Source organism: Ostrea edulis, chromosome 10 (genome assembly GCF_947568905.1).
Source record: "Ostrea edulis chromosome 10, xbOstEdul1.1, whole genome shotgun sequence".
Taxonomy (NCBI): domain Eukaryota; kingdom Metazoa; phylum Mollusca; class Bivalvia; order Ostreida; family Ostreidae; genus Ostrea; species Ostrea edulis.
In genome coordinates this window covers 40,453,424-40,466,221 of record NC_079173.1, presented here as the reverse complement: position 1 = coordinate 40,466,221, position 12,798 = coordinate 40,453,424, and the positions used below count along the sequence as shown (strand labels likewise).

The following is a 12,798-nucleotide window of genomic DNA, read 5'->3' as shown; positions in this document are numbered from 1 at the left end:
CTCCAACAGAACAAAACTCAAGTAGCAAGACATGTCTGGACAAAATCTCAAACAGGACAAATCTTAAATAGCGAGATATGACTGATCAAAATCTTAAACAGAACAAATCTCAAGTAGCGAGACATGTCTGGACAAAATCTCAAACAGGACAAATCTTAAATAGCGAGATATGACTGATCAAAATCTTAAACAGAACAAATCTCAAGTAGCGAGACATGTCTGGACAAAATCTCAAACAGGAAAAATCTCAAATAGCAAGTCTTATCAAAATCTCAAGCAGGACAAATCTCAAGTAGCGAGTCTTATCGAAATCTCAAACAGGACAAATCTCAAATAGTGAGACATGTCTGGACAAAATCTCCAACAGAACAAAACTCAAGTAGCAAGACATGTCTGGACAAAATCTCAAACAGGACAAATCTTAAATAGCGAGATATGACTGATCAAAATCTTAAACAGAACAAATCTCAAGTAGCGAGACATGTCTGGACAAAATCTCAAACAGGATAAATCTTAAATAGCGAGATATGACTGATCAAAATCTCAAACAGGACAAATCTCAAGTAGCGAGTCTTATCAAAATCTCAAATAGCGAGTCTTATCAAAATCTCAAACAGGACAAATCTCAAGTAGCGAGATATGACTGAATAAAATCTCAAACAGAACAAGAATGTTTACTTTGTGTTTGAGCAAATAATAAGATGGGGGAAATTTTTTTTAGTACATTTAATATTACAATATCATATATCCTCTGTGAGTTTATTACAAAGGGGCAGATTTCTCCATGTCTACCTATAAATTAAAGTGGTATCATTGCTTTAAAGAGGTTTTGAGATTGTGTACGTACAAGTGTAATATTTACATAACTTAATGCCTACTTTATTTTTCTCAGGGATGATGGGATTTCCTTCAGCATCATATTCTATGATCGTTTCATCGTCATCAAACACCACTCCAGCCATCGGGTTCTCCTCCATGTAACGGAAAAACGACTCCTGGTCATCCTCCTGGTCAATATCATCGCGAACACCTCTGTGTAAAAAGTCAATACATGAAATACTACCACAAACTGGTCAATATTATCTCGAACACCTCTGTGTAAAAAGTCAATACATGAAATACTACCACAAACTGGTCAATATTATCTCGAACACCTCTGTGTAAAAAGTCAATACATGAAATACTACCACAAACTGGTCAATATTATCTCAAACACCTCTGTGTAAAAAGTCAATACATGAAATAGTACAACAAATTGGTCAATATCATCACGAACACCTCTGTGTAAAAGTCAATACATGAAATAGTATGACAAATTGGGTCAATATCATCATGAACACCTCTGTGTAAAAAGTCAATACATGAAATAGTACGACAAATTGGGTCAATATCATCACGAACACCTCTGTGTAAAAAGTCAATATATGAAATAGAACAACAAACTGATTTATAAAAGATAAAGTTACAATTTCATTAAAAACAAATAAATAAAAGTGGTGAAAAAATCCCATGCTTCCAAAAGACAAATTTTGTCCAATTCTTCACATCACAAACTTCAATAACTCTCTTCTTTTTATCATTTAACAAATTGTGTGAAAAATAGCCAATTTATATCTGGTGATTTTTATTATTCAGTGATTGGGATAAGCACGCGCCCTGCGACATAGTCGCATTAAATAAAAAAATGGCGCATAGAATATTGAAACACTGCGCCGTTGTGGCGTACATCGTTGATATACCTAGTTTGAGATTTTCCCCACTGACTTCGTAGATATATGAACTTTTCAACTTTTGAGCTGATCCCCCACTTAATCTATATCGATTAAGTGCTTGAAAAATCTTTATCGCTGTTAATGCTTTAGTAATAGTACAACTTTACGTTCTTTTAAGCGCAAGTATGACTTAGATTTCCTCGTGTCTAATCAAACAGTAAAAAGTTATCTGATTTGTTAATGTCGTTAAATTGCAATTTAAATGCGCACGGACTGGAGATTCCACAGAAAAAAATTCTTAAGCCTGACAAAGGGTAAACTGACTTTAATTTTTTGCCTTAATGATCAGCCAATACTGGCAGGAGCAGGAGACGATGACGCGGACAATCACGATAAGAATCCTTACTTTAACAAAACGTAAATTTAACACAAACAAGAGGCACTGTGAGCAATGCTCACTAAGAATACCCCCCGCTTACCCCAATCTCCCAAAGGGTGTTGGTAATAGGTATAAACTACCTCTTTTCTGAGTGTAAAAAACAAATGGCATGACAAACCGAACCATATTGCTACTTCGATGTCCAGTGCGCGTGACCTTTGACCTTTTGACCCCAAAATCGATAGGGAACATCTTCATCCCATGGGTAGTCCATATGTATGATATGGTGACTGTAGGTGGAAAGGATAAAGCTTTAGAGCCCGCAATCCATATTGCTACTTCGATGTCCAGTGCGGGTGACCTTTGACCTTTTGACCCCAAAATCAATAGGGAACATCTTCATCCCATGGGTAGTCCATATGTATGATATGGTGACTGTAGGTGGAAAGGATAACGCTTTAGAGCCCGGAAACCATATTGCTACTTCGATGTCCAGTGCACTTGACCTTTGACCTTTTGACCCCAAAATCGATAGGGAACATCTTCATCCCATGGGTAGTCCATATATATGATATGGTGACGGTAGGTGGAAAGGATAATGCTTTAGAGTCCGGAAACCATTGCGTCTACAGACGGACGGACGGATGGACGGACAGAGAGACGGACAACCTGATTCCAGTATACCCCCCCCACAACTTGTTGCGGGGGGTATAATAATAAAACTAAAGTTATCCACGCCGACGGCATTACAGTCTGTCAGTAGTGTTTAGATTATAATTTATTGGTCTCTCGGACTTGTCATTTTAAAATGTCTCATAAAAATTTCAATATGGCACATTCATTTTAGAAATGTCACATTGACAATAGCTGGTAACGTGCCATTGTCACATTAAGCAATTTACTTATCCCAATCACTGAAGATTATTGCTTAAAACACTGGGTAGCCTGGATAGGTGACATGATTTATTTGCCGACTTTATGAGGATCGACTTTCAATGTAACAACAACAAAATTTGGATTTTGAATCCTAGAATCTACCATTGATGATGATATTCTTGGCTTGATCAAAATAGCATCATCAATCTTTGTGCAGGGGTCTATTTCTGTTGACATATCTGGTTTCCTCTGCCCAGTTTTGACACTTAATCAAGCTGGGGTGGTTTGCTGCCAACTTTTCCACTTCTGAAATCATTACAGAAATTGATAGCAAACCACCCCTTCCTCTTGTTTAAACATGTCAGACTCAGCATTCGAGAAATCATGAAAACCATTGTTACTTTTCCAGTTTTTATCATATGTTTACAACAGAAATGGAATTGAAAGTAAAAAAAAAATATTAAATGCTAGACTTGGACACCAAAACTTTGCAGGAATATTAGATTTTAGACAAATGTTAATACTGGCGCAGGAGAATTTCTGAGGGACAGGTGGGGATGATCATCTCTATAAGACTAAATATACCTGTCATTAGTTTCTTACTTGTCCTTTTTCTTTTGATGTTTATCTCTATAAGATTAATAAGAGGTACTGTGAACAATGCTCACTAAGAATACCCCCCACTTACCCCAATCTCCCAAAGGGTGTTGTTAATAGGTATAAATGACCTCTTTCCTGAGTGTAAAAATATTGTATGCCTTTGTAGAAGAAAATGGAAGATATATCCCGAACACAAATCCATGGCATAAACCTATAATTTTGACCTTGAGAACAAAGGTCAAGGTCATCAAGAGGTCATGAATGTACATGACACATAGTTTCATGGTGATACACCCATGTCTTATGGTATGACTATGTCAAAACCCTATAATCAATTTTGACCTTGAGGTCAAAGTTCAAGGTCATATAGAGGTCATAAAGGTACTCGACACATCGTCTCATGGTGATACACTCATGTGTCACATATGGTATGCCTATGTCAAAGAACAAAGACGTTATGGCCCAGACATGAATCCATTGTAAAAAAAACCTTTAATTTTGACTTTGAGGTCAAGGGTCAAGGTCATATAGAGGTCATGAAGGTACTTGACACCACGTCTCATGGTGATCCACCTGTGTGCCAGATATGGTATGCCTATGTCAAAGAACAAAGAAGTTATGGCCCGGACACGAATCTGCACAGACAGACAGACGGACGGACAGAGTGATTCCTATATACCCCCCAGAACTTCGTTCGGGGGGTATAAATATACCTGTCATCAGATTCTTACTTGTCCTTTTTCTTTTCTTTAGTCTTTTCCTTTGATGTCTCCTTTGGGTGTTGTAACTTGACCTCTGTCTGGAAACAGAATGATGTGTCACTGATTCTCATAGCAACTGTTGCTATGGGATTGTAACAAGTCAGTAAACTTACTTTACTTAAGATCAGTCACACAAATACCATACCAGTAGAATTTTTAGTGAGAATTTAGTTTTGACATTATTAGCAAGAGTGATGAGGTCACTAAAATTCACTATCACTAACAATTTATTGATTCATTCCATATCGGAGGTAATAGCTATCTTTCCTGGAATTATAAAGTCACTAAAATAAGTACTCGCTAAATATAAATACCCATTTCTATGGAAAAATCGCTAAATTTGTGTCTTGTTAAAAATTCCACTTAATATACAATATATCTATAAAAGATCACTACAGTTAAATCTAGTTCCCCATAACTTTCACCAAGATATGAAACCTAACAGAGTAAAGCATGATTATAATAAACATGCTTGTTTCAGCTTAATAAAGTGATATTTATTCCCCTATGAAAGGAAAATACTATAAATTTTACTAGATAAAACAAAGCTTGATTATAATGAACTTTTTGCTGGTCCTGGAGGTTCTATATAACCAAGTTTTACTGTAAATGCGAAGTAAATCTTCAGAATCTGTCTAATGGTCAAATGATATTTCTTTTGCGTCGCTTCAACAATATTTCACTCGCAATGAGTCATCACCAGCTGTAAGTTTTAGACTAGACGTGGTTCTCAGGGCAGTAGTACTGAGAATTCTTTATCGTCACATCCCTACAGAGACAATGGAACCTGTTTTTCATGTCCAATCCAAACTACCTGCAACTCGCACTTCTGCATGTCTTAGGTTTAACTTGGCCAAGGTACAGATGGGAATTAAAACCAAAACTTCCCAGTCACAAACTCTATCTATTGTTAACTAAATACGTCAATGTCAGTCATGAAGTAAACACTATCTTGTGTAAATTAAATACCTCAATGTCAGTCATGAAGTGAACACTATGTAGTGTAAATTAAATACCCCAATGTCAGTCATGAAGTGAACATTATGTAGTGTAAAAAAGAAAGCAGAGGTGAGCAAGCTCACATATACCCCACGCTCCAACATTGCTTGACAATGCCTCACATAATGAATGGTAATGTTATGAATTACTGCAAGAACAGGACAGACGGGCTCAAAATCCTAAGTTCAATAGGGGCATAAGTCCCACAAAAATTATTGAATCACAATTTCCTGGGAATATGCACATCTACACAATGTGTCCTTATTAACTACAAAGTTTCACGGAATTCTGTCGAGAGGTCTCAGAGGAGTTGCGCTGACTGGAACAGGACAGACTGGCTTGAAATTTTAACTTCATAAGAGGAAAAAAACCCAGAAAAATCATTGAATCAGAAATTCCTGGGGATATGCACATCTACACAGTGTATCTATTAACTACAAAGTTTCATGAAATTCTGTTGAGTGGTCTCAGAGGAGTTGCGCTGACAAGAAAGGGACTGACAGACTGACGGGTCAAAAACATTATACCCTCCGCAACTTTGTTGTGTGGGGTCTAATAAATACCTCGATGTCTGCCATGAAGGCATCTAACGGGTCCTCTTCATCTAATTAAATACCTCAATGTCTGCCATGAAGGCATCTAACGGGTCCTCCTCGTCGCTGTCCTCTTTTCGATCTTCACCAGGGCTCCCAGGGGCGGGTTGATATGCCATATTATCTTCATCATCCTCTTCATCAAAATACCTGTACAATACAATGATCACTGCAAATTTTCCTTGGTAAAACAAGAGAAATCTTTTCTAATATTGACCATTACAATAAAAAAATGAGTCTTATTACTGTAGATTCCTTATTATACGCAAGTACTTATTATACGCGAGTACTTATTATCGCGAAATGACTCATGGATGTCTAATCGCGAGAAAATAAATTCACAAGTGCTCTGTTAATCAAGTGTTTTTGCATGTATTTTAGCAATATAAAAATAAATGCGAGAAATATTTTTTCGCGAGTGATGTTTCTCGTGAAAATAAATTCCTCGCATATATTTAGGAATTTACAGTACACTATCTAGAGAGTACATCAGTTGTAACATTAATGGATTCACTAATTCCCTGTACAGTTTGTTACATTGACATACTTAATTATTCCCTGAACAAATCGATCATTTTGAGGAATGATTCCTTCTTTGTTTACAGTTTAAACTTTAGAAAATCAACACCAAGGTTTCATCAATTTTTGTGGGCATCAACGTTTGTGGGCATCAATGTTTGTGGATTTGTCAAAAACACAGTTTCATTCATATGCAATTTCTAAAAAAGCTATTCTATTATTGTCTGTTTATGAGAAAATAAGTGCACTATATTGATTAATCAGTTTTCATTGTTATTGGGGAAAAACCCACAAAAACAAAGAAAACATTCCATGAAAATGGTGATATGATACTATATCAAATGTTTGTATTTCTGGTAGGTTCTATTATAGTATAAGGCCAAGATAAAATATATGTATGTTTCCTATTTCACTCCCCTAAAAATTAGGTAGGGTAGGTAGGTAAAACATTTTATTTTATTCAAACATTTAAATTTGAAATCTTAGTTTTTAAGGAACTTTGAATACAGGTTTAAATACATTACAAATACTTTTCAAACATTTTGAAGATCAACAGTAGCAGAAAAACTTGAATACTGAAGAAAAAAATATCGGTTTGAAAATTCTGGATTTTTATTTATATGAATCGTCAATAAAATGTTTAGCGTCAGTAGCAAAAACCAAGGTAGGTTTGGGAAACCAGAAACACACCTATATTTCATTTTGGTCTAAAACTGTTAACTCTCTGTGTCTTTGTCAGATGATGAATTGCATTTTATTGTACAAAAGGACATTGTATGTATAGATTTATATATATAACATGGCTACACATGGATCTAAAATACAGCTTCACCCAGATCTTAAACACAGCTTCATATGGATCTTAACACAGCTTAATCCGGATCTTAAAAATAACTGACATGTGGATCTTTAACACAGCTTCATCCACAATCTAATTGAAATTAGATGTTAGATCTGCTCACATACTCCCTACACAAACATCTAATTTTAATTAGATTGCTTCATCCGGATCTTAAAAATAACTGACAAGTGAATCTTTAACACAGCTTCATCCGGATCTTAAAAATGGCTACATGTGGATCTCAGTGATGGCTACATGTGGATCTTAAAGATGACTACTGCGCATGTGGACTTTGTTCTGCAGGGTTTTAAATTACCTCATCTCCGTAAGTCCGAGACTAAGAAAAAAAACATGTCGGACTAGTTAACTCTCTATGGCACTAGTCTATAGACTAGTGAAAGTCCTGAAATCAATCTTGAATTGGTTAAGATTTTAGCAAATTTGACCAGCTCTCTTAGATGTTTGAACTTAATGGTCAAATAAATGCATGGTGAAGTGTTTGAATAACAATGACATGCTGACCTTCCAAACAAATGGGGTTAAGCGAGTCTCACAAAGGTTATTGTTATGTATGTTTCTGAAGAAAAACAAAATAAAATGTGGTTGTCTTCTTCTACTATAATAGGTGTCAGAAACTGAATTGTTTGCAACTGTGAATTGTTTGCTTTGATTAAGTGCCAATGAATAAACATTAATTTATGTTATCACTTTGTATGATATAGTGGATGGACTTGTGAAATGCTATGTGGACTAGTGGGACTAGTGAAATGCTATGTGGACTAGTGGGACTTGTGAAATGCTATGTGGACTAGTGAATACTTTCAGTCACTAGTCGTTAATTTCTACCCCTGTTAACTGTAAATTTTGACCTACTCATCTTCATTCCTTGCTCTTTTCTTGCCAATGTTTGTGTGGTATCCAAATGAACGACCTGGCATAATGCTGGATCCACCACTTGGCATCCCTCCCAGTCCTGACTGGCTGGGAGGTTGGTCATCTTTTTTGGAGATTACGAAACCTGTAAATCCGAATCCTCGCTGTTTTCCATCTCCTCCTCTGCTATACATTATGAATTTCTGGAGAAGAAAAATGGCTGATGATGTGGTGCTTTATTTCCGTGTCTGTTTCACATACAAAAGAAAACTTATGACTTGTGAAAATTTCAACTGCAAATTATCACAAGCAAGGACGCATTCTTCTCCAATCCATTGGATGCCTTAAGATGTGATATGTTACATGAAAAAAAAACTTTAGAACATATAAACTGGTCTTTTTTTGTGCCATGGTTACAACAAGGTAATATTCTTTACATGCCAAAGGATCTTATATCTGTAAGACCAGATATGTCATATTTACATGTGGTTTGTCACCAAATGAATTTTGTTTTAATTTGCATCAAAAATAATTCTGTCTGAAAATTACAAAGAACAGAAGAATGAACAAACACTGAATAGATGACAAACTTCAAGATATATGTAACAGGAAGGGAGAAAATGTGACGGAGCAGACCGAGATTCGAACCTGGGCCCCCTGAATCTCTAGTCAGGTGCTCTACCAAATGAGCTATCTGGCAACCGGCGATCAAACCCGGCTGACCGCTACACATACATGTAAGATACACTGAATTTCCTCAAATACAGTAAACATACTTTTTTCCATGGAGTCATTATTCCGCAATATAACAATATTTCTGTTCAATCTTTTTGCTAAAACATGATTATTGCTCTTTAGCAAGAAAATCAACATTACTATAAACAGGTGTTTGTTTTGTTTTCATTGAAATGATGACAAGTCCCACATGTAACGCTGAATAAGTGCAACACTCACACAATTGGTGTCCATTTCCTAGATATAAAATTGATAATAGTCAAGAAATTTCATGTCAACATTGCTGCAAAAGAGAGAAGGAGGCTGAAATCCAATGCACAATGTGAGTACTTTTGGTTTATATATTTGCAGTAGTATCGGACATCTTAGTACTTTTTCTCCTTTGTATTTATATACTCTCGCTAAAGAGGGATAATCGTAATAGCAAGATCTCACTGCAGAGGAAGTGCTCCCAACTTGTATAGCACTGTATAAGGAATGCGAAATGATAGTAAAACCACAGCACAGGGGGCCGCAGCACAGGCATATAAAGATTTCTTACCTCAGAACTCTGCACAGTTCAGAAACAAGTTACGATAACACAACAGAAATACAAAGACACATAGACATTCGTATAGATAATAAACATTTTAAACCCTGCATCACTGGGGTTACTAATTAACTCTGTTCCCTATTACACATATAATAAATTTACTGTTACGTACTATAGAGGAGAAAACACTTCCCCTATAACGAGATCTTCTTGCTAAAACGCGATTATCCCTCTTTAGCGAGAAATAAACATTACCATGAACAGGTGTTTTCAGTGTCTTTATTGAAAATAATGGCAAAGTCCGTGCAATGCTGAATAAGTGCAACACGCACTCAGCATGACACAAATTGTTTCTATAAAATTTACAACACAGTCAAGAAATTTCATATAATTGTTGTTGCATAAGAGGGAAGGCCACTGAAATCCAATGCACATCATGAGTGTTCTTGTTTTGATTAATATATTTGCAGATGTATCAGACATTTTAGCACTTTTTCTTCTTTTCACATGAAGCACAAAGATGTTTTTCTTTCAACATCAAAACATGGGTGTTTTTCTCGGTTGTACGGGATATATTTATTCTCGCTAGAGAGGGATAATCGCGTTTTAGCGAGAATATCTCGCTATAGGGGAAGTGTTCCCAGCCTGTTATAGTGGTATCATTAGTGAACAGAACGGTGCCTGCATTTTGGTTGCAGTATCAGAGTATGTGCATTTTGGCAAAACACGTAAAAGTCTTATCTAGATGCAAGAATTACATGGGCGTGGACTCTGTGATTTGTAAATTCATTCGAAATTTCGGTTAAAGATACAAATTCTACCAGTAACCACTGTGTCAACTTGCTGTTTACCTCGTTCTCCTGCGTCTGTTTCACTTCGCACAGATAGCGCCCAATTTATCTTCATCCACAGAAGAGTTCTAAGTATACGGTTGCCAGAAATTTCTACCCCATTCAAGTTCGGCCCAAGAAAGTTCTGTCGCTTGAAATCAGCCCATTGGTAAAGGGTTTTAATTAATGTGTCAATTTGAAGGGGAAAGTAATTTCTATAAGTAATATTAAGATGTACACGATTAACGCCTGTATGCTTCTTACAAACCTCGGATATGCGGTAATTAAAAAAAATAAGTCAATGGAATTTAATCAATTAAAATTTTAATCAATTTAATACAATAAAAATTAAAACAAACTAAAAAAAAAAAAAAACAAAAAAAAAAAACCCCAGGCATATATTTGATAACATAGGTAAAACATGAGCCACTTTCCAGTATTTTGGAAAGGATTTTTCATGCAGAGATTCATTGAAAAGCATACAGAGTGGTATAGAAATCGTGTGTAATGTTGACTTCAACATTCTATGACTTATACTATCGGGCCCAATAGCCTCTTTTACAGGGAGCGTGGACATTATATTTCTAACTTCTTCCTGATCGATAAAAATATCATAAAGACTGTCATTACATAAGGAGTACAAGTTTGGGAGATTCTGGCCTGACGTGTCATCGCTATTTGATATTGAAGTAAAATATCTATTTAATACTTCTATTTTTTTCTTTATCTGGAAACGTCGTCATTTTGATAGATACCATTATCGGAAATAAATTGTACAGGCGGAATATCATTATTTGCTTGAACTTGGAAATCTCTTTAATTAATTTCCAATATTATCATTATTTTTTTGAGTTGTCGTTTCTAAAGATGTGTTTCAATGTTATTAATTTTGTACATGTAGTAGTTTAGAATAACATGTACATGGTTTGGGTTTTTTCTCCACGTTATTGACCTTCTTTCGAACTCTCCTATAACACATCCATTACATTCTCGCACAAAGAGTAAAAATTGATCTGAATTTTTTTTCGTCCCAAGTTCTATTGAGTCGATCCGCGTCATTGATAATTAATTTCAAATCTGCATATACATACCAGAGGCGTGATCAGACAAACACGGACCCCTGGATATACTACAGGTGGGATCAGGTGCCTAGAGTTACCCATAGCCAAAATCAGTGTGTTTTAAAAGAATACCCGAACAGTAGTATCGCCAACGTGAAAATGATGATACAGCACATTTTAGCTGCATATTTTCTTTTTTATTGCACCATCAAGCCGAAAATCTTCCGTCGTCCAACTTGAAATCTTTCCAATCAATTATCTATATATCATAAATGTCTGTACAATATCCACATTTTCACATCAAGTGACACTAATTATGAAATCAGTGATACATTTTCTATCGGGTGTGTACATACATGAAGGGTGAAGATGTATAACGAACAGTGATCAATCTCATAAATCCCATGAACAATGCAAAATAGATAGTTGGGCAAACACGGACCCCTGGACACACCAGAGGTGGGATCAGGTGCCTAGGAGGAGTAAGCATCCCCTGTCGACCGGTCACACCCGTCGTTAATCTCAGCGAGATTAGTCGAGGCTGGATATATTTGGACTGACGCCTCGCTGAGATTAACCCGTCGTGAGCCCTATGTCTTGATGAGGTAAACGGAGTTATCTGTAGTAAAAATCAATGTGCCACGAACGGTCTAACAATCGGTATGAAACAAGTCAGACAGCATTTGACCTAATGATAGGTTGTTTTGGCAATCTAGGTCGTTATAACGACCATCGAATTTGCGAAATGCTGACTTTAAACGAGACTGTTAAAAACTTGTTTGTCAGTAGCCTGCCTTGATTGAAAAACTGATCATACGCGGAACAAGTTCTTGCATATCGAATCAGTTGAGAGATTTAAACACCATATGCAGATGATAATGGAATATTGCTACATAAATATGGAAAGTTAAAGATGGAGAAGTTGAAATCATCCCGTTGATCATGAAGTTGAGTTGTTAGTTTGCCGTTAATATCTATTTTCAATAAAATATCTAAGTATGAAGCAGAAGTGAACGACTCTATATGGTGTCTTTTATTTCGAGCTCGCAGGGATATATCGAAATAATTGATATATGAATGAAAGTTATTATTGTTAATAATAACTTTTTAGGTTAACTTTTTGATACAGAGAAAAAAATTGCATTTGATTTTATGTGTTTGACACAATCGTCGTCGATATATCTAAATGTCGAATTGAAGGCCACAACAAGATATTTTTTTCTTCTCGCGTAGAGGTTTCTGAATAAATTCTGCTTCATATGAATATAAAAACAGGTCAGCTAACAAAGGAGCACAATTCGTGTCCATGGGAATTCACATATCCTTTGGGGTTATGTTCATAAGATCTATACACGCTATACACACTCCAGGTGCCTGTAGTGGGTGGGTGTCCATAATTTAGGAAAATTCAAAGAGTTGGGCACAAAGGACCCAGTCTTTGGAGGGCTGAATCACATGGTTACCTACTGCGCATTACTGATTAAGAT

General features: G+C 36.0%; 1 protein-coding gene across 3 annotated transcripts in view; it reads right to left on the bottom strand.

Moving 5' to 3' along the window:
• LOC125666095 (ATP-dependent RNA helicase DDX42-like) overlaps positions 1-10,357 on the bottom strand; it is a 45,876-nt gene extending 35,519 nt beyond the window's left edge. Inside the window, exons 1-5 of one of the 3 annotated variants that reach the window (XM_056151350.1) lie at positions 10,272-10,357; positions 8,154-8,356; positions 5,944-6,070; positions 4,299-4,366; positions 879-1,032 (exon numbers count right to left, since the gene is read on the bottom strand). In XM_056151350.1, the coding sequence (XP_056007325.1) occupies positions 879-1,032; positions 4,299-4,366; positions 5,944-6,070; positions 8,154-8,347 (543 nt within the window). In that variant the 5' untranslated portion in view covers positions 8,348-8,356; positions 10,272-10,357. Of the gene's footprint in view, positions 1-878; positions 1,033-4,298; positions 4,367-5,890; positions 6,071-8,153; positions 8,402-10,271 lie in introns of those variants that run through there. The other 2 variants (XM_056151351.1, XM_048899212.2) reach the window with 2 other exon arrangements.
• Positions 10,358-12,798: the final 2,441 nt, after the last annotated feature.